Source organism: Vicugna pacos, chromosome 6 (genome assembly GCF_048564905.1).
Source record: "Vicugna pacos chromosome 6, VicPac4, whole genome shotgun sequence".
Lineage (NCBI taxonomy): Eukaryota > Metazoa > Chordata > Mammalia > Artiodactyla > Camelidae > Vicugna > Vicugna pacos.
This window is the reverse complement of record NC_132992.1, coordinates 11,728,109-11,750,084: the sequence shown is the minus strand read 5'-3', so window position 1 is coordinate 11,750,084 and position 21,976 is coordinate 11,728,109. Positions and strand designations below refer to the sequence as shown.

Below are 21,976 nucleotides of genomic sequence, written 5' to 3'. Positions count from 1 at the left end.
TCATGACTTATATGTCAAGGGTCTTATTCTGAAGTTTATAAATTACTAATAAAAGAACATAAGCTTCAAGGGTAGTCACCTGATATATCCTCCCTATTTTAAAAAGAAATGTGTGTCAATTTTTTAATAATAATAAAAAGTAAATACTTCTGCTTTTATTATTTCTTAAGAAAGGCTTGATTTCTCACTATTGCACATAAGAGGGCTATTTAAAATAACAATTCTTTTGGTTAAGTTGGATTGTTTTTTTTTTTTAAATAAAAAAATAACACTCTGTATATAGTGCAAACTACATTGGTATGCTTATTTTCATTTTTAAATTGTCTCAGTTTTTCTTTGTTTTAAATTAACTTCACATAAAATGGTCAGATTATATAGTGTCTACCTATAGATTAATGAACAAAAACACTGAAGCAACGAGCACTGATTCAATTAATTCCTGATGAACCATTTTTGTTCTGTTTCCACTTAAATTCAATCTTATTCCACTAACAGTTTTTCAACAGTTTCAAACATTTCTGAAATCATTTTAGTAAAAGGATAAATTCAGTTAAAAACGAGGTTGTTTGCATTTAAAACCCCCCAAACAAACTCCAGCATCATCTTGTGTATTCACACCATTTTATACACGAGGAAACTAAGGAGAAGAGAAGTGAAGATGATCAGCAAGGGCAGTTCATCAGTGGGCGGCTCTTTATCTCACTGATGAACCAAGCAGAGTTTTATGCAACTGGTATTCAATACGTATCTGTTCACTGGTGGCACTGCAACATTTTCAGAAGGTTCCTTCTAAAGAACATCAGTCAGTCTCCAATTTAATTTGTTGCATAAAGTCTCAAATGAATAAATACATAGAGCTATGATGGATGAAGAATGGAATTCTTCTAGAAACTATGTCAGCATAAAATGATGAGTGTGATATACTTACCTGCCTTTAGTGATTATAAAGGTAAAAATGAACAAAGACACAGATAGGTTTTTCACAAAAGAGGATAATCCAATTTTCAAAAAAACTGTATTAAAAAGACACTCAACTTTATTAGTCATCATGGAAATGCAAATTAAAACCCACATGGGGAAAAAAAAATCTAATGTCCATACACAGTAGAATGGAAGAAATTATGGTATATATTCATAAAGAGAATACTAAAAAGCAATTAGAAAGAACCAAAACTACACAAAGCAAAATGCTTCAATCTTACAAACGTAATATTGATTACTGCATAATTTGATTCATATAATTTTCAAAAACAAGCAAAGCTAATCCATGGTGTTAGAAGCCAGGATAGCAGTTTCTCATGGCAAGGGTGGCATGAAGGTGATGGGAAGGGTAGTACCCAGAGGAAGACACTACGGGACTCTGGGATGATAGTGATGCTCAGTTTCTTGATCGGGAAGCTAGTAAGAAGAGTGTACTTACTATGTGAAAATGTATCCAGTTGTACACTTATGAGTTGTGCGCTTTTCTGTGTGTATGTTACACCTCAATGAAAGTTACATAAAATACTGTAAAGAAATGCTATGAAAGAGATATAAGTAAGGTGCCATGTGGTCACAGAGCAGAGAGTAATTTGAATTTAGGTTACTAAAGATATAATGGTATGTGGAGAAAGTGAATGTAAATTAGGCCTTAGAAAATAAGGAGATTTGTTCACATGGGTGCTAGTGTGGGAGGGGGAAGAGGCAGACCTACTTCATGTGGAGCAAAGAGTGTGAACAAAAACTGAGAAGAGCAGGGTGTGTTCTTGAAATCCTAGAAGTACAAAATAGCTAAGGCACAGGATGAACAGTGGGGAAAAAGGAAGGAGGGAGAAGAAAATTTCATACAAAAGAAGGTTTATATCAGGTAAGGCCAAAATGCTGGGTTGTGGAAGAGTCTGAGTAAAAACTGCTGCTACACATTGAAGGCTTTCTATGTTCAAGGCACTGATAAACATTCTATATACGTATAGTTTTAAAACTTGATAAAAATAGTACGGTATTCATATATTTCACAAAGGGAAAGAAAGCAAATTGAACACTAAAGATTAAGGATTGTCTACGGCTACAAACCCCACATCATAAATTAGGACTCAACCTTAGATATGGCTAGTTCCAAAGTCCAATCTCTCTCTACTGTATAATTCTTTCTCTGAAAAGTAAAAGGTTTTGAACTTCACTCTGTAGCAATAGGAAATATCAAATAAAATTTAGGAGTCTTTTTCATAGTTTATGCTTTTTACAGACTTTGAAACAAAGTCTTTATAGATGTTTTCATTTTCTATGCTGAAAAATTTTTATTTCTTTATTGAAATGGCTATTCCATTTGCTGCACCATCTCAGTTAACTTCAATGAAGTGTGGCAATTAGAACTGCACAAATGATTTCTGGTCCTTTAACATTCATGTTCTTCAATTCTACAGTTTTGGTGACATCAATGAAAGCTACATAGTAAAAACCACTAAAATTCACTTCTCCATGAAACAATGGAAAAACTGGCAAAGCTGGTCACTAACAACTTTTGAGAACTGTGGAAATTAACCCAAGGCTTACATCAAACTGGGCAGCATTTATCCAAGAAAAATGGCTGATTTTTCAGTAAGAACAGCTTTAACCTGCACTAGTCTGATACTCTTCCATTCTCCAGTAGGAGCCTTGAAAAGTAACAGCCCATATTCCCACTTCAGCCTGGTGGTCACCAGAATAAACATAACACAGCTAGAGCGCTCTCCAGCCTTCATTGCTAAGATTCATTATTTGTCTTGTGTGGTGGATTCTATGTGAGACCCTGAGACCCCACCTACTGGCTTTATCTGACCTGTGCTGGAGCCTGCCCACTGCGAAATGCTTTCTCCTTTGTGGGAGTGGAAGGGTGAGGGAAAAAAGTTGTTAAAAAAATTATAGGCAAGTGTCTTAATTTTGTGGCAGCCTGGGACAGTGGCTATCAGTTGGGACAAACAACAGACTAACCAAAAAGCTTAAAAGGTAAAGCTGGGAAATAAGATGTCCACAGAAGCTTTAAAAAGCTCCAGCATATTTCTGGGAATCTAGAAGACCAATCACATGCAAAGAGCTGTGTGCATTTCAAGACATAAGAAGTCCCTAAGCTCTAAATCTCTTGCTCAACTTGAGGCTCTGCAAAAGTAGGAAGTGAAGGCTAAGGAAGGGTTGCCAACTGCTTGATTGAATGTTTATGGTGTACCCCAATACATACACAGAGCCGTCTGGCAAAGACTGATTTATTGGTTCAAGTTGTTTAAGGAAATCTCTGTTCATTCAATAGCTGACCGTTAAGCAAACTGAGTAGAGACTTCAGTGGCCACACAAAAATATGACAGAATTCATCACTAGCAGATAGGGAGTTATTTAGGCTTATGTGAAAAGACACTAAACAGTAACTTGAATCCACATGAAAAAATAAAGAACACCACTAAAAGTAACTACACAGGTAAATATAAAATACAGTCAAAATGTATTTTTTATTTGTAACTTCTTTATTCTATCTGATCTAAAAGACAACTTTACATAAAGTACCAAATATAAGTCTGTGTTGAATGGGTACACAATGCATAAAGATGAATGGGGGGGATAACAGAGATACATAGGAACAAAAGTTTTTGTGCACTTTTGAAATTAAGTTGGTATTAATCCAAACTAGTTTTTAAAATAAGATATTAGCTGTAATCTCCAGGAAAACCACAACAGAAAATGACTTAAAAATACATATAGTAAAAGAAAGAACAAGGGAATTACAATGGTTCACTAGAAAATGTCTATTTACCACAAAACAAGTCAGTAATGGGGGAACTGGGGAACAAACAGACATAACACATATAGAAAACAAATACAAAAATGGCAAATGTAAATCCTATCTTATTAGTAGTTACATTAAATGTAAATGGATTAAACCTCCCGGTGAAAAGGCAGGGACAAGAAGAATGGATTCAGAATAACCTACGATCCAACTATGTCATCTACGTACTACAAATGTATTTTAGATTAAAAAACACACCTAGGTTGAAAGTAAAGAAAGAGATATAGCATGCCAAAGGTAACCAAAAGAAAACTGAAATGTCTATATTAATAGCAAAGAAAAAGACTTTAAAACAAAACTTGTTATAAGAGATAAAGATATCACTTCATGATAAATGGGTCAATCTATCAAGAAGATATAATGATCATAACCTGTCATGCACCTAACAACAGAGCTGAAGATACATAAAATAAAAATGGACAGAACTGAAGAGAGAAATAGATAATTCAACAATAATAGCTAGAGATTTCAATACTCCACTTTCAATAATGGATAAAACTAAGCAGAAGATAAACAAGGAAACGTAAGACAAACAATAGTATAAGCCAACTAGAACTAACAGACACCTATAGAACACTCCACCACCAACAACAGAATATACATTCTTCTCAAGTGCACATAGAATATTCTCCAGGACAGATCAAATGTTAGGCTATAAAACAAGTCTCAATATATTTAAAAGGAATGAAATCATAAAAGTATTTTCTCCAACTATAATGGAATGGAATTAGAAATCTAACTGAAAACATGGAATTAGAAATCAATAACTGAAGGGAAATTCATAAATATGTGGTCATTAGAAATAGGTCAAAGGAGAAATCATAAGAGAAATTAGAAAGTATTTTGAGAAGAATAAAGATAAGAGCACAACATACCAAAACTTACGGGATATAGTGCAAGCAGTGCTTAGAGAGAGATTTATAGCTGCATATGACTACATTAAATAAAGAAGAAAGGTCCCAAATGAATAATCTTCCACATTAAGAAACTAGAAAAGTAAGAGGAAACCAAACCCAAAGTAGGCAGAAGAGAGGAATAATAAGGATTGGAGTGAAAATAAATGAAACAGGAAATAGAAAAACAACAGAAAAAATGTAACAGAGCCAGTAGTTGATTTTTTGAAAAGATCAACAAAACTGATAAGCCTTGAACTAAACCAACCAAGACAAAAAAAGAGAGAAGACTGAAATAGCTAAAATCAGGAATGAGAGGAATATTACAACAAACCTTATGGACATAAAAGGGACTGTAGGAGAATACTATGAAAAGCTGTATGCCATCAAACTGGATAGCCTACACAAAACAGACAAATTCCTAGAAAGACATTAACTACCAGAATGGACTCAAAAAGGAGAAGACAATCTGATCTATAAAAAAGAGACTGAGTTAGTAATTTTTCAAGTACCCACAAGGAAAGGCCCAGATCTAGATGGCTTCACTGGTGAATTCTACCAAACAAAGATGAATACAAATTCTTCATAAGTTCTTACATAAAAACAGAAGAGGGAAAACTTCCAAACTCATTCTGTGAGGCCAATCTTACCCAATTCCAAAGCCAGACAAAGACATCAAAGAAAGAAAAACCCAGACCAATTATCTCATGATTACAGACATAAAAGTCCTTAACAAAATACTAACAAACTGAGTCTGTCAGCATTTAAAGACATAATACATCATGACCAAGTGTGACTTATCTGAGAAATACAAAACGTATTCAATGTACAAAAGTTAATCAAAAATGTAACATACCATATTAATTGCATAAGAAAAACAATCTGATATGATTATCTGAACAAATGTAGAAAAAGCATTTGATAAGCTTCAGTATCCAATAATCTGGTAGCAGATTGTAAGTCTCTCAACCTGACAAAGGTCATCTATGGAAAACCTACATAGCTAATGATGAAACACTGAAGGCTTCTTCCTTCAAACTGGGCGAAAGACAAAGATGTCTGCATTTACCATTTCTATTCAACACTGCACTGGTAATGCCAGCAGAGCAATTAGGCAAGAAAGTGGAATAAAATCCAGATTAGAAAGAAAGAGGTAAAACCATTTCTATTTTTCAGATAACATATTCTATATAGAAAATCCTAAGGAATGTACTAAAAAAAACTTATCATTAGAGCTAATAAACTAGTTCAGCAAAAGGTTGCAGGATACAAGACCAACACATAAAAATTAGTCTTAATTTTATACAAATCAAAAATGAAATTAAAAATTAATTCCACTTACAACATCATAAAAAAATCCCCCTTAGGAATAAATTTAACAAAAGTGCAAGAAGTATACATAAAATCTATAAGACATGCTTGAAAAAAATTAAAGATATAAGAAACGGAAATATATCCTATGTTCACGGATTGGAATAAATAATATTGTTAAGATGGCAATACTCCCAAACTGATGTACAGATTCAATGCAACCTTTATGAAAATTTCAACTGCCTTCCTTACAGAAACTGACAAGATGGAAATTCAAGGGATACAGAAGAATCAAAATAATCTTGAAAAATAATAAATTTGGAAGACTCACATTTCCCAATTTCAAAAATTACTACAAAGCTAAAGTAATCAAGATAGTATGATACCAGCATAAAGAAAGATATATACATCAATGGAATAGAGTCCAGAAGCAAGCTCATACATGAATGGTCAACTGATTTTCCACAAGGGTACCAAGTCCATTCAATGGAGAGGAAATAATCTTTTCAACAAATGATGCTGGGACAATTGGATACTGGATATCCATGTGCAAAAGACTGAATTTGGATACCTGCGTTATACCATATACAAATATAAACTCAAAATGCAAAGATGCAAATGTCTGAGCAACAACTATAAGACACTTTAAAGTAACCATAGTGTAAATCTGCATGACCTTTGATTAGGCAACAGTTTCTTAGATATGATACCCAAAAGCACAAGGAAGCAAAGAAAAAATAGATTGGATTTCATCAAAATTAAAAGTTTCATTCATCAGAGGACATTATCAAAAAAATGAAGAATGGCCACAGAGTGAGAGAAATATTTGCAAATCATAATATATCTAATAAGGATCTAGTATTCTGAATAAATATAGAGTACTTACAACTAAATAATATAGACAAATAACAAATAAAAATGGGAAAAGAATAAATATTTCTCCAAAGGAACAAATAGTCAATAAGCACAGGAAAAGATACTCTCAGGGAAATGCAAACCAAAACCATGAGCTACTATTTCGTATGTACTAGAATGGCTATAAAAGAAAGTGTTGGTGAGGATGTGGAGAAATGCAACCCTCCTACATTGTTGACAGGAATATAAATGGTGTACCCACTTTGGAAAATAGTTTGGTAATGCCTCAAAGTTAAACACAGAGTTACCATATGATCCAGAAGTCCCACTTCTAGATATATGTCTAAGAGAAATGAAAATACATGCCATGCAAAAATGTATAGACAAATGCTCACAGCAATCTTATTTATGATACCCCAAAGTGTAACCAACTCAAATGTTCATTAACTGATGAATGGAATTTTCTGAAGTTAGGAAGCAATAATTAAAAATTAGACACTTCAATACATTAATTAAATTTGAATAATTTTGTATATATTTTTCAAACTAGTTTTAATTTCTTACCAACAAAACAGCTATTTGATAAAAGAGCCCATCTAACATGCAATGAAATAAACACAAAGGGTCTTATTATCATTTTGCTACAGTCAGATGGCTAATTTGGTTAACCAGCTTTATAAAATAGAATCGAGTATATTAGCACATTAAGTACTTCTTTGCTGCTAGTTTATCAGTCACATAACTAATAAATACCAAGAAAAAAACTAAGGACATTTAAGGTTTTAAAGAAACTTAAAGTATCAGTGATATTCACTATTATCAATATATATTTAGATCTTCCATGCTAAAAAAACGTCTCCAAGGATCTCTAGAGAATGCAGAGTATCTGCATGAACAATCAAAACATTTTGTAGATGGAGTAACAACTCCAATGAACACTACTGACATTTTGGGGGTGGGTTAATTTTTTGTTGTAGGGGCTGTCTTGTGCTTTGCAGGATGTTAAGTAGCACACCTAGCCTTTTATTCTGCCTTAGGCTGTAAGGATATTCATTTAAACTGTTAAAGTGTTTCCTAGGTACTAGGTTCCTATGGGGATTTAAAATTAATCTGGGAGGTCAGAAAACTTGAGACAGTTACATAATCATAGCTGTGTTACACTGTAAAATGCCAAAGTAAATGAAGAGAAATCACATGCTTAAGAAAAAGTTAATGTAGGAATAAATCCTCCCACCCCTCAAGGCACAGAGTAACAAGGGTCAGGAATCATCTCCCCAGGTAGTAAAGTAACCCTTACGAGAAATTTAAAAGGAGTGGGTGGTAGTTAAGAGATAGTAACAGATGAGGTGGGAATCTCAAGACCATTTGGCTGGTAGGGAGGAGGGGAAAGGGGAACATAGTAGTTGTGTAGATTTGTTAAAAGTCTGCTACCAGAATAGTCCATTTCTCCCTTTCCTGTGCAAGGTCCAGAACTATTAACAGCAGCCAGTCATGCTCCCTAAGCAGAAGTTTAGAAGAATCCTTCTGAAGAAGAGAGTGATGTCTGGGGAACATACACTCAGAAATCCCTTAAAATAAAGGTTGGTCACCTGAAAGTAAAGCTCAACAGCAGGCAAGCTCGGGCTTGTCTTCAAAAATATGAACAGATAACAGAGAGCACTAGATACGTTGAAGAAAATCCCCAACATGAAGGAAGACAAAAAAAATTAACAATAAAAACTCCGAAGAGAGAGTGATTATGCAGGAAATGAAATAAAGACCAAAAAATGTTTACATCTCCACGTGTTAGGTAACTTCTACCCAAATTACAAAAACACAAGTCCTTAGTAATTTTATGTCATGGAATTTATCGTACTGATCCACATATGTGTGTTCATTCACAGCAGAATTGTCAGTGTTACCAAAAGGCTAGAAACAACCTAGACGTCCACCAACTGAGGTCGAAATACATAATGATTCATGTGATAGAATGAGATGAGGCCATCCACAATTAAGAATGACTATGATTATTTAATTGTAATTATTTAGAGGCATACCTCAGAGATACTGTAGGTTTGGCTCCAGGCTACCACAATAAAGCAAATGCTGCAATAAAGCAAGTCACACAAAATTTTTCGTTTCCCGGTGCATATAAAAGTTGTTTATAATATACTGAAGTCTGTTAAGTGTACAATAGCATTGTCTAAAAGACAATGTTCATACCTTAATTAAAAATGCTTTATTGCTAATAAATGCTAGCCATTACCTGAGGCTTCAGTGAGTGACAGTAATAATATCAAAGATCAATGCTCATTGTAACAATTATAATAATGATGAAAAAGTCTCAAATACTGTGAGAATTACCAAACTGTGACACAGAGACATGAAGTGAGCAAATGCTGCTGGATGGTGCCAACAGACTTGCTTAACACAGGGTCATCACAAACCTTCAATTTGTATAAAAGTGTCTGTGAAGCCCAACAGAGCGAAGCACAGTAAAACGAGGAGTGCCAGTGTATTAGAATAGTTAATAATTTATGCTCGGTTTTGCAAAGATCTCAGGATATGTTGATGGGTGAAAAAACACAAAGTACAAAACCATGTAGATAGTGTGTGAAGAAAGGGGAAAAAGTATGTAATAGTGCTAACTCATACACTATTACCAAATACAGCTGGAATGATAGAAAAAAAAATAACAGGAGCTTTTGCCTAGGAAGATTAAAAAACAGGTGGCTGAAAGGCAAAGCTGAGATGGAATTTCTTCCTTGTTTACTTTTCATGCTTCATGATTTACAATTATGTGAATATAATCATTCAAAAATTAAAACTGATAAAATTGTAACTTCTAATCCAATAATTCCACTTCTAAGTACCAATGACCCTTGAATAATATGAGACTGAATTCCATGGGTCCACTTACATGCAGATTTTAAAAAGAAAGAAATACTACTATAGTACTATGCCACCCTGCTTGTCTGAATCTGCAGATGGAGAACCAGAGACACGGAGGGCCGAGTGTGAAGTTGTAAGTGGATTTTTGGCTGCACAGGGGTCAGCACCCCAACCTGTGCAATGTTCAAGGGCCAACTATAGTCTAACTTTCAGTGTTACTTGCATATAAGCATCAAGATACACAATTAAAAGCTGCTGAGTATAGTATTTTTTTCAGTATCAAACAAATCAGGAACTACCTATGTGCCTATGAACAGAGGGCTTAAACATCCCCCCCAACACACCCCATGGAACATTTATATTATGAAATACTGTGCAGCTGTAAAAAAAAAAAGTGTGTAATAACTTTACATATATAGATAAAGAAAGCTGCCTAGGATATATTGCTTAGTGATAAAAGTAAGAACAATATGTATAGTTTCATTTTAATTAAAACAATTTATGACTAACTGACAGAACTCATACGTACAGAAAAAAAGAACGGAAAGATAAACCTGTTAAAGAATATTTAAATCTTGGGAGGGTAGTGCAATGAAGCAAGGAATGAAGAACAATTTTAATTTGATGCTATACTTATATAGACTGTTTTAATTTATTATCATGAATATGATTATGTATTATTCACATAATTAAAAAAATTAATTTAAATATCTGATAAGGGGTTAATATTCAGGATAGATAAAGAACTCCTACAACTCAATAACATAAAAACAAACAACCCAATTAATAAGTGGACAAAAGAACGTGAACACATTTCTCCAAAGAATATATAAAAAAGGCCAATAAGCATATCTTATTGTAACATGCTCGATAACACTAATCATTCAGGAAATGCATATCAAAACCCCAATGAGATACCACCTCACACCCACTAAAAATGGCCACTATCCAAAACCCCAGAAAATAATGGGTTGAGAATGATATGGAGAACCCTGTGCACTGCTGGTGCAGTCATTATGAAAAACATTATGATAGTTCCTCATAAAATTAAAATAGAATTACCATTACGATCCAGCAATTCCCCTTTTGAGCATATACCTCAAATAACTGAAAGTAGGGTCTTGAAGAGATACTTGTACATCCATATTCATAAAAGCATTATTCACAACAACCAAACGACAGAAGCAACCAAAGTATCCATCAGTGGAAGAATGGATAAACAAAATGTGGTGTATACATAAAATGGAATATTCTGACACGTGCTCCAACATGGATGAATCCTGAGGACGTTATGCTGAGTGAAGTATGCTAGTCACAAAAGGAGAGTGCTGTATGATCCCACTTATGTGAGCTACTTGGAATAGTCAGACTCAGAGACACAGAAAAGCAGAATGATGGCTGCCACGGGCTGGAGGACGAAGGAGGGAATGGGCAATTACTGTTTAATGGGTAGAGAGCTTCAGTTTTGCAAGAAAAGAATTCTGTGCCTGTATGGTGGTGTGGCAGCACAACATGGGTACACTTAGTACTACCCAACTCAACCTAAAATTGGTTATGATTTTAAATTTCACATGTGTATTTTACCACAAATAAAAATAATACATGAAATATTATACTATAAGCAAGGCTTAGTGCAAGGTTTTAAAAAAAATTATCTATTTGGGAAGAGGAATTTTTCCTCCTTTTCTTAACGCATCTGAGTTCTAAAGTCACTTACTTCTCCCATTAGCCATAGTAGCTCATTTTGGATGGCAACATGTAAAACCAGGCTAAGGATCGCAAGTGGTGGAGTCAGGATTTAGAAGGAGCCTGGATCCCTGTTGATACTACACAGCTGGTGAAAGGAAAACTGAATTCTTTCTTCTTGCATCTACTGTTCCTTGGATGTTCTATTATATAAAAATGAACTTGATCCCTAATGGATGAGGCTAAAAAAAAAAATCTGTTCTCACTACCTTATGCCTCTATTTTTCATTACTTTTTATTTTTCCAACCCTTTAAAAATCAGTCTCTACTCAAGGTCTTTACTTATCACCTATCTACTTTTTATGGCACTGAAATCAGGCTTCATTCCCTAAGACAATAGGTAAACTGCTCTGTAGATTCCAGCGGCCTATTAACTGACAAATAATGGACTTTTTTCTTACCTTCCTCTTAGACTGCCTGAGACAGGAGACTGGAGTGAATTCCCTTCTCAAAATAATCTCTTTTCTCACATTATGACACAAAATTGCTTTCTTGTTTCTGTTTTAAATTCCTTCTCATTTTTGGAGGGCTCTTGCTCCCCTTGTTCCTAATTCCTGAATACCAATTCTCTCCTTAGCCTTACAGTTTCTCGCTTTCTGACATGTTGTTTTATTGCTTAAGTTTCCAGTGGCCCTGAATGATCCACATATGGAAGAAGTCTAACTTTTCTGGCCTAGTCTCTGATATCTTCTCTTGAACTCTGATTATAATCCTCCTGCATTAAGTACTGCACCCTCCACCTAGAATGCTCTTCTGACTCCCTAGTCTGCTATGTAAACTTGTTTGTACACAAGTGACCTCTTCTGTGACGCCTCCCCTCAAACCACCAAGTTGAGCTAGTAATTTTTTCTTTGCACCCACTTATTTATTGGCTTATTTCTCCTATTTGAGGGCCAGGATTGTGTGTATATAGTGCTTGATGAATTAATGCACTCAAATTAATTTATTTTTAAATCATTTCTTTTAATTTGTTGATTGCAGTAAAGCACTATTAATTTCTGCCACGATCTCTTTGTCCTCAGCAGTGGTAATGGTGAAGTTGTAATAGCGTTAGCTAAAAGTAAAGTACTTAGTGCCTATCAATCGTCGCAAGTCACATTAGGGGCAGACAAAAACGTTAAGGTAGTAAGAGCGGTGATGAACTGATAACTGAAAGATTCGACATATAGAATAACTGGGTTCATGGACACACAGTTTACATGGCTGGAGTTATTGGAAAGGACTGATTTTAAATTAGGAGACTTGGTTTGTAGTCTCACTTATGACTGTAACATGTATTAGCACAGTTGGTGTGATTTTGGACGAGTCAGTGAGCCGTCTCTACAAATATGTCAAATAAGAGAACTAGTTCCTTTCCTGATATAATATTTACAATTCTAGCTTTATTCTGCCACTGTGCTATCAGTGCTCTTTTTATTAACTACTGTAAAGAGTTGAGGAGGGAAAGAGCAAATGAGGACTCTCTGAAAGTACGAGTGGTCAGAAACATAGAGATGACAGACTATCAACTATGCCCTTAAGAGTCAAGTCACTGGAAATACAAGTAAAAGAGAAAACTGAGATAAGGACCGCTGTGAGATAGGTCACACCAAGGAAGCAAAAAAACCCCCGAAACTTAACCTGAAAAATAACAACTTAAAGGCTAGACAATGTATTTAGGGTACCAACTCAGACATTAAAACTATTAATGCAAACTTAAATGATAAAAATCTTTAACTGATTTATATCTTAAGGCATATTTAATATCCATATTTACCTGTCCAATATGAACAAAAAATTAGTAATGCCAAAATTGATCACTTTTATGTTTTAGTTTACTATTTCCAATCAGTTAAAAATTTTTAAAATACAATTAAGGCTTGGCAAATGCTACTGTAAAATTTTTAATTTTAAAAATAATAGCAATTGGAACAAGTTTCTAGAGGTATTAGGGATTAATGCAAAAAGAGCCCAGCCTTGAAGTCAGAAAATCCAGTTTCAGATTTGTCTAGAGCAGTTCATTCTCTGTATCACAAGGACCTCATCCATAATCCAGGAATAATATCTACCCTGCACATATGCTTAATCCTGACCTAGATTTTAGGTAGGTGAAAAACATTTATATGTCATTTAAGTTATGAAATGTTCATTATTTTAAAGCTCTTAAAACGAATATGTTACTAGAATCTGTTTCTATCTTCAAGGCTGTACTAAGAATTTAACATACATTAACTAATACAACAGAAATTACAAACTTTATTAGAAAACACAAAAGTATCACACATACAAAGCTAATGATTATACACAAACTAAAAAATTAAAACAATCATATTCCTTAAAATATCAAATAGATTTTTTTCTTTTTAAAGCATATGAAGAGAACATTTGTGTACCAGGAAACACTGCAGCCAAAGTTGTCAAGTTTACAAATCTGAACATTTGTGGCTCTACCCAGAATGAAAGCAAACAAATTTTCAGGAATGCTAAAACAGGCTATATATTATTTAGTAAGAACTCCATTTAAGATTAATGCTTGTGTTTCTCTACCATGCAGCAGGAAAAAGCAGCAGGAGCTGTGGTTGCTGCTGCCTCTGTTGCTAAGTGTTTGCATACACCACAGTTTTGGAACTGGTTCACCCCACCAGCTTCTTCTATCAGTCAGATCTTAAAACCACGGACAATTTTAGATTAAAAACTTTAGAAACGTAACAGTGAAAACTGCCTAAAACAAAATGACATAAATGGTAAGAATAAAAGGATGGACAAATACATACATATACTAGAAAGATATCCAGAATGGGTTGCAAACACTGATATCAAAGGAGAATTTAAGACAAAATACATTTAATATGACACAGAATCATTTTTTTGTTGACAATAAGCAAAAACTGTAATAAAGATACATAATCATGAGCGTTTTTGTCTAACATCCCCAAGATCTTTGAAACAAAACCCATGAAGAATACTATGAGGAACTGCGACAAATGTCGCCTTTGTAAGAGATTAACACACTACTCATGCTCAACTAATTAAGCAAACAAAAGAGTAAGAATTTTTTACAGAATCAAAGGATTTGAAAGTCATAGGAAAGTGGATTTAGTGCTTATCAATATATAGTCAATATACAGTGTGAATAAAGAGAATGTCTAGAAATATTTGTAAAAACTGATAATGTAGCTAAAAGTAAACCTCAACAAATGTAAAAAATCAGAAATTGAGTAAGCCACATTCTTTGACAGAGTAATAAAACTAGAAATTGAAAAAGTACAAAACAAAATGGAAAAAAACCCCAACTCCCTCAAGCACATGAAAAGTTAAAAAAAAAACACTTCTAACTATTTTGAGTCAAAGAAGAAATCAAAGTTATAACCGCACACTATTAGAAAATAATGGTAATTGTAACAAATTGTATCCACACCTAAGGAATATGGCCAAAACTACAGTAAAAGGCAAATTTGTGGATATAAATATTCTTATCTTAAATATGAAAAGAATGAAAACGAAATAAGCATTCCATTTAAAAAGGAAAAAAAAAAACCAAGAAAATCAGGGTAACAAAAATAACACACCTAAAAACGAGACATCAGACAAAAAAATAAAACTGACATATTAATCTTAGTTTTTGAAAAAAGAAAACCAATAAAAATAAACTACAGCTAAGTATAATTTGAAAAAAAGAGGAAAATTCAACTGAATAAAACAAGAAATATGAAAAAGGATGTAACAGATAAAGAAGATATTCAATTTATGAGAGAATAACATACGTATTGCTATACTAATACACTTGAAAAATCTGAATGAATTCCAGGAAAAACCAATTACAAAAACTGACTTATGAAGTAAAAAAACTAACCAAAAAAAAAAAAAAACCCACAAAAATATTGTCAAAGAATTACCTCCAACAAAGGCTCAAGGCCTAGATGGTTTTATAGTTGAGTTCTTTAAAACTTTCAAGAACAAATAAGTCCCATGCTATATAAACTGTTTCAGAGCACAGAAAATTAGGGAAAGAGTTCCAATTCACTTATGAAGCTGGCCTAACCCTGATATCAAAACCTGACAAAACTAGCACAAAAAAAGCTAATTACAGACTAAACTCACTTATGAGTATAGATGCAAAGATCCTTAATAATATACTTGAAAACAGAAATCAACAGTATGTTAAAAGATTACACATCTTGACAGGAAGAGGGAATACTAGGAATAAAAGAAGGGTCTATGTTAGGTAGTATCTTTATATAATATATCCCATCAATAGGTCAAAGTAGAAGCACTGAATAATCTTCACAGATGCCCAAAAAGCATTTGATGAATTTCAATATCCATTTCTCATAAAACAGCAAATAAAATCTTGGTCAATTATAAATGATACATCCTTAACATCAAAGAACTGTAAGAGGAAATGACACCTATCATTGCTATTATTTAAAATCAGATTAAAATCAATTAAATGTAATTAAATAAAGAGAATAAGGAAGATACACAGGATAAACTGTAACCAGAGGGGTCAAAAGTAACAATTGGAAAATTAGAATTAAACAAAGTTCAGTAAATATAAAATGTGCAACATAAATACTAGTCTATAGATATCCTACAAACCAAAACCAATAATAAAACAACAGTAAAATATATTTTTCATAATATAACACAATAAAAATTTGTAAGGAATAAACTGAAGGAAAATTAGTAGACTTAACTGAAGGAAAAGTACCTAAAATTTTACTAACGGGCATGAGAAAGATGTTAATTAAGAAGCATACTTCTAGCCCCAAAGTTAATTTTTCTAAAGTAAAATTTCACATTTAATGTTTTCTAAATTGAAATTCCTTTGAAGTTTCTCTTTTTAAAAAAATTAGAAAACTGACTCCAAATTTTATATGGAAAAAATTAATTGGTATGAAAATAAAATCATGGAAAAATTTGAAAAACAAGGATAATGAAGGAAGAAGAATGGTCCTCCCAGCTTTTTAAAGATTTAATAGCTAAAATACCTAAAAGTGGTATGGTACTAGAATAAGAATAAAAAATACAAAGGAAAAAATTAAGTCCGAAAGACTTTAGTAAGGTAAAAGTTACATTATAGATAAGTACTAAGAGAAAAAAAGAATCAGCAAATAAGACTCAGATAATTAATTAACCATTTGGAAAAAACTAAAATTAGTCCCTTACCTTATGGCATTTATCAAAATAAATGTATCATTTAGTCCAGATGGATTAAGGGTTATATGTAAAAAATGAAGTAAATAATATCTGGAAAAATACATGTAAGTATTCAGCTGCTAGTGGTAAGAGGAAGTTCTTTCTAAGCAAAACAGCAGTGTCATAAGGTGCAAAGAAAGTACACAGACCAGACTACTTACACAAAAATTAAAATTAAATAATAAACTAGTTTTGAAAAAATGTTTACATTTTTCATAGTTAATATCCTTAATATGTAAAGGTTCATAAGACAGCAATCCCAGTTGTAATAATTTAAATTATATAGTCAAAAGTGTTCACTGTAGTGTTATTTCTAATTGTTCTCCCATTCAAGAACTTTGTAAACAGTGGGGTCAAATTTGGTTGAACATTAGCATGAACATTATACATGACAAGAAGGCATTAGGAAAAATATTTTCTTTTTTACACATTTATGACCAACTGCTAAAACTTTCATGATGAATACATATTACTTTTCCAGTTAGAAAAATAAACACATTAATCATCATTTTCATAAACACACATGATTATCAGACTTCAAAAGTTTCAACAAATATAAAAGTCCAAAATGGTCTGTAAATCAAACTGTCTTTGCACGCTGAAACTCCCTTAAACCTTTTGATTCTATTAATATCTTAAATTGGCATAAATACCGTTAAAAGAAACCACACTGTCTTAGATTATATCTTAATTTTTTTCTCTCAAAGGAATTTTGATTTTATTGGTTATTGAAGTGATTGTCACAAAAATGTACCTAACCATGACTGCAATGAATTATACCAGGGTCAATATGCAAAAGGAATAGCTTAAAATAAAGGTGTATTTCATATTAATAATATTTTTTTCAATGAATATTTAGAACAGAATCAATTTAAGATTTGTCATTCTACATTAAGTTTTTATTCAGGAAACCTCATTAATGCACTCCAAATTGGAAGATGGACTAGTCTAAAAGGCATTTAGAAAAGGACAAAATTTCTCTAAAAGTCTTTACTGGCAGGAAGTGTTATTTACGTCTAATTGAAATCTTTCCTTCTGTAATTTAAACCTCCTGTCATTAAAAAAAAAAATAGCTATACTCCATTTTGCTTTCTTCAAATAACATATTAAAAAAATTTTAAGCAGCTATTTCCTAATACTTTGATCTACTTCTTGCCTGTCTCTAGTCTTCCTACATTTTTCTCTCAAGTTATTTAAACCCACATAGCAAATTATGGTTTTAGGCAATGTACAGTCAAATGAGACACTAGCTTGGAGCTCCGACATGCAGTAATTCTGTGGAAACACAAACATACTTCCCTCTGAGCACATGGACTGCTACTAACAGACGTTACTGTGCTGTGTCTCTTCCACTCGTATTATTTGTATGCACACATACTGATTGAATACAAACACATTCATACATGCGCAGCTTATTTACTCACGCTAGGTGGAAGTTCTAGACAACTTTATTTCTAACTACTCAACCTATCCTACCCACTAAGCTTGATATAGCACTCCAACTTAACAAGTTCATCTTCTCACCTATTATGAACTACTACTCATGGAATCTGACTTCTAGCCTTGTATCCAACAACGCTGAGAAATTTTGGGATGCTGGAAGAGTCACCTAACTTCCTTGAGTTTGAATATTTCATCTCTACAATGGGGATGGGAGTGCACTAGAAGACTTACAAAGTCTTATAACACTGAAATGTTATCAAGGTCAGGGATCAGATTCCTTTCTAATTACTCAATATTAAACTAGTGCCTACTATATGGAAATACTGTGTAGAATACAACAGTAAATAAAGTATATTTTTAGTGAAATGTTTTTTGAACTAAAATATCCAAACTCAGTTGCAGTCCTGTAGTAAAGTACTGCACTGATTATACAGAGAGACAATCATTAGCATAATCCTTTCAAATTCTATGAACAGAACTGGTATTTCTTTCCTAGTCACATTATTATCAAAAATTTCCCTTACTGATTACTTCCTGTTTAAACGCTAGTCTAAGTCATTTCCTTTTACCTCAATTGCTCTCTACTGAATTACAAATTAATTGCTCAAAATTGGAGCTCTCATTCCGTGCCCCAGAATGACGTTAAAGCCTGGGTTCTCTTTTGTTTAGGAAAAAATCTTTGATCAGTGAAAAAATTTGTAAGAATTTACAGGGACCTTAGAACATCATTTCATAGAAAAATATTACAGAAAAATATAACTATGCCTTGCCCAAAGCAGGAAACTTTTAGGAACTTAAGGACTGCTTTAATGGTTCAGAGTCACAGTTCCGCAAATGCGGTGTGCTGCCTTTAATGGTGATGCAAAGGGTGTGCAGTGGAAGGACATCACTTCAAAAATACATGTGACTATCCTGGGTTCTCTTATTAACTCACTATGGAAATGTCTTGCATTAATTTGCTTGATTTGCCTTTTGGGAAAGTCACAAGACATCTTTCGAAAACTACTTCCTCAACATGTCCTATCTCAGACAACTTTTAGAATTTTAGACCAAAAAGAAACCTCATACTTCTTCAATATCTCATTTTACAGATAATGCAACCGACAAAGAGTGGTTAAAACACATGTTCAGATCACATGAGTTTAAGAGAAGATCTATTCTCTTGATCCTCAATCCAGGGGTCTTTATATCACACATTTGCCTGGTTTTAATAAACTTTTAATAAATTTAAATTTGCTTCTTTGTAGTTTCCTAAGGCTATCTTTCTTTAATTAACTTGAATTTAGTGAAGAATTCATGCTTACTAGATATATTTTCATATTCTTGATTAGGGCAGAAGCTGTGTCCTATTCATTGTATCCTCAGAACTTGTATCAGGGTCTGAGATGGCACGTAGCACGGTATTCAACAGACTGCTGTAGATTGGGAGAATGAACTTTACAGACTTGGATTACATGCACTCTTAGCTTTAATCTTCCTGAAGAGAAAAAATTTAAGGCTCTTCAGTCTAACTTTCTTCCCTTGATCATTTCAGACATTTCTCTTTAGGCTTTCTCCAGCTTCATTATGTTTTTTAAGGTGAGGGAATCAGGATTTTGAATGAGGGGAGAAAGTTTTCTTCCTAGATACCAATAATCCTCCCAGTGAGTGTAGTTCTTTGAATCATCTTACACTGGTTAACAGCAACACTTATTTGACACCTTTCTTCCAAATTGCATAAGCACAACAAATAGATGCTCCTTGGTTTAATGTTTCAATACCCAGAAAATTTTGGTTTAATTTACTCTGCCAGAACAAATTCCCTCTTCCAAATCAATTATAAAATGTTAAACAAGACTAGATTTAGCATCTATTAACTTTTCTCTATTCAGAAAGGCTCATTACCCTCTCTATTTTTGTTTCCTGTGTTTAAATAAATTATCTGTACAATCAAAATTATTTGAGTGTCTTATAGGTGCAAGTTACTGAGCTCCTTCATCTACAAGTGAGTAATTCACAACATTCCAGAAACTCACCTTTTCCTCAGGTTAGTACAGAAAAGTATTAGAAAAGTTTTGGATTCATGAAAAAGGCCTTTAAGAAGTCTAAATAAAAAACATGTTTTAGGTTTTCCTTAAGCACTGATTTATTTATTGCCTTACTGTCCTGAACTCTATAGGAATCCTCTTATTTAGCAACCGTACTCCATTGTCCCTCTATCCTCAGACATCTCTCCTATCATCCAGAAGAACCCCAGAGAAATCCTTTTATTCAGTAATCCTGTCCTTTATTACATATGCTACCAGAGAAGCTGAGAGATGGAAGGAATCTTAGAGATTTCTAAGTTAAACTCCCATAAACCAGCATGATATTCACCAATGGTAAGACAAATCGTTGCAGCCAAGTATAGTACTTAAGCTCTTTAAAACATCAGCTATTTGACATAATACTTACTTGTACTCATCATAGACTTCCTGTTTGGGCAGTGAAGTCTCAGGATGTTCCTCTAGGGTATTCCGAATCCAGGAAAAGGCATGCATTTGCTGTGCCCGACTAGATGACATGGCATTCTGATCACTAATCATAAAACAAAAACATGTTTTAGCTGAACTAGACAGCAATTCATTGATAATTTTTGAGCCAGGCCTAAGTGTTTCACTAAAGGATTGTGTGTAAACACACTATACAAGGCCAAACCAAACTCAGGACATAAATTACATGCCGTTATCGAAATACAAATTGTCCACCAGGGGCTGTGAGCCACTTTCATGGCTAGTGTCCTACTGAAGTTACTGCCCTGTTCTAACCATCCCCATGGTCTCTAAAGTGGCAGAGGTGATGGAGTATAGAAAACAAGATATCTGTTTTGGTCAAAATTACCTCTAAGGGGATATTTGCTCACTTACTTCCTGTTCTTTGCCTAAATTTACCAAATCATCGAAACTCTAAAATGAAAGTCAGAGGGAAAATTGTTTATTTTCTACTTGCTTAGCATTAAGTACCTACCTTGAAATTTCACTGAAGCACTCTATGGCTCCAGAATGGAAGTCACACTGGAATGATCCTTAAAGGGCAAATCTACCTCTACAGTCCCTCCTATAACTGGGCCTCCTTTACAGGCCAACACCTCCACTAAACACCATACATTTTTATTAAATGGCAGTGTCATTTACAAACTAATTCCATGAAAAGGACATCTAAGATAGTATGAGGGAAGCTCCCCTACTGATTCTGACATTCCTGTCAGCTACAAAAGCAGTAATGTATGTAATTCCAAAGAAATTTATGAGCACGTTTCTTAGACAGAAATCTATTAAAATAGTGACAAAAATTTGGTCTGAGGAAACAAGCAACAAATTTTTCATTCCATTTCTTTTTGTACACAATTTTAAAGTAATAGAATGTTAAGTATAAAATACATGAATGAAATGAATTCTGAGAAATACTTAAAGAGGGTAAAGAAATCCTTTTAAGAACAGAATGCAGGAACCAACAACTTCTCTATTTTCTAAATGAGATTATTAAATAGTTTTCTAAACAAAGCACAATAATACGCCTAAGCACTTAAAACATCATACATTAATCACAAATTCATGTTATACAGGCAATCCACTTTTTTTCTTTTTTATATTCTGTGATCTGCTTACCCGACAGTATCTAAAAAAATTCTTGCACTTTTCTGCTCACATTAGTTACCTGTTTTTTTCTTTGGTTTTCTGTTCAATTTTCAAAATCTTCCACACTGCATAAATATATTGATCTGCTTATAAAACGTACTAAGTAAAATCGCATTTTGCAGCATTTACCCAGGTATATAAATGAATCAGCAAAAACTATGGGTAAACACTTAACCAGTGTGATCAAAGACTAGAAAAGATCTATTGTTTTGCCATTCCATTTTGTGAAG

The 21,976-nt window shown here is 33.4% G+C and overlaps 1 protein-coding gene across 2 annotated transcripts in view; it reads right to left on the bottom strand.

Annotated features, from left to right (window-relative positions):
- The window catches only part of RFX7 (regulatory factor X7), a 121,317-nt gene that overhangs the window by 23,386 nt on the left and 75,955 nt on the right, over positions 1–21,976 (bottom strand). For both annotated transcript variants that reach the window (XM_006210956.4, XM_015245009.3), the window contains exon 5: positions 20,524–20,646. In XM_006210956.4, coding sequence (XP_006211018.1) covers positions 20,524–20,646 — 123 coding nt within the window. The remainder of the gene's footprint in view (positions 1–20,523; positions 20,647–21,976) is intronic.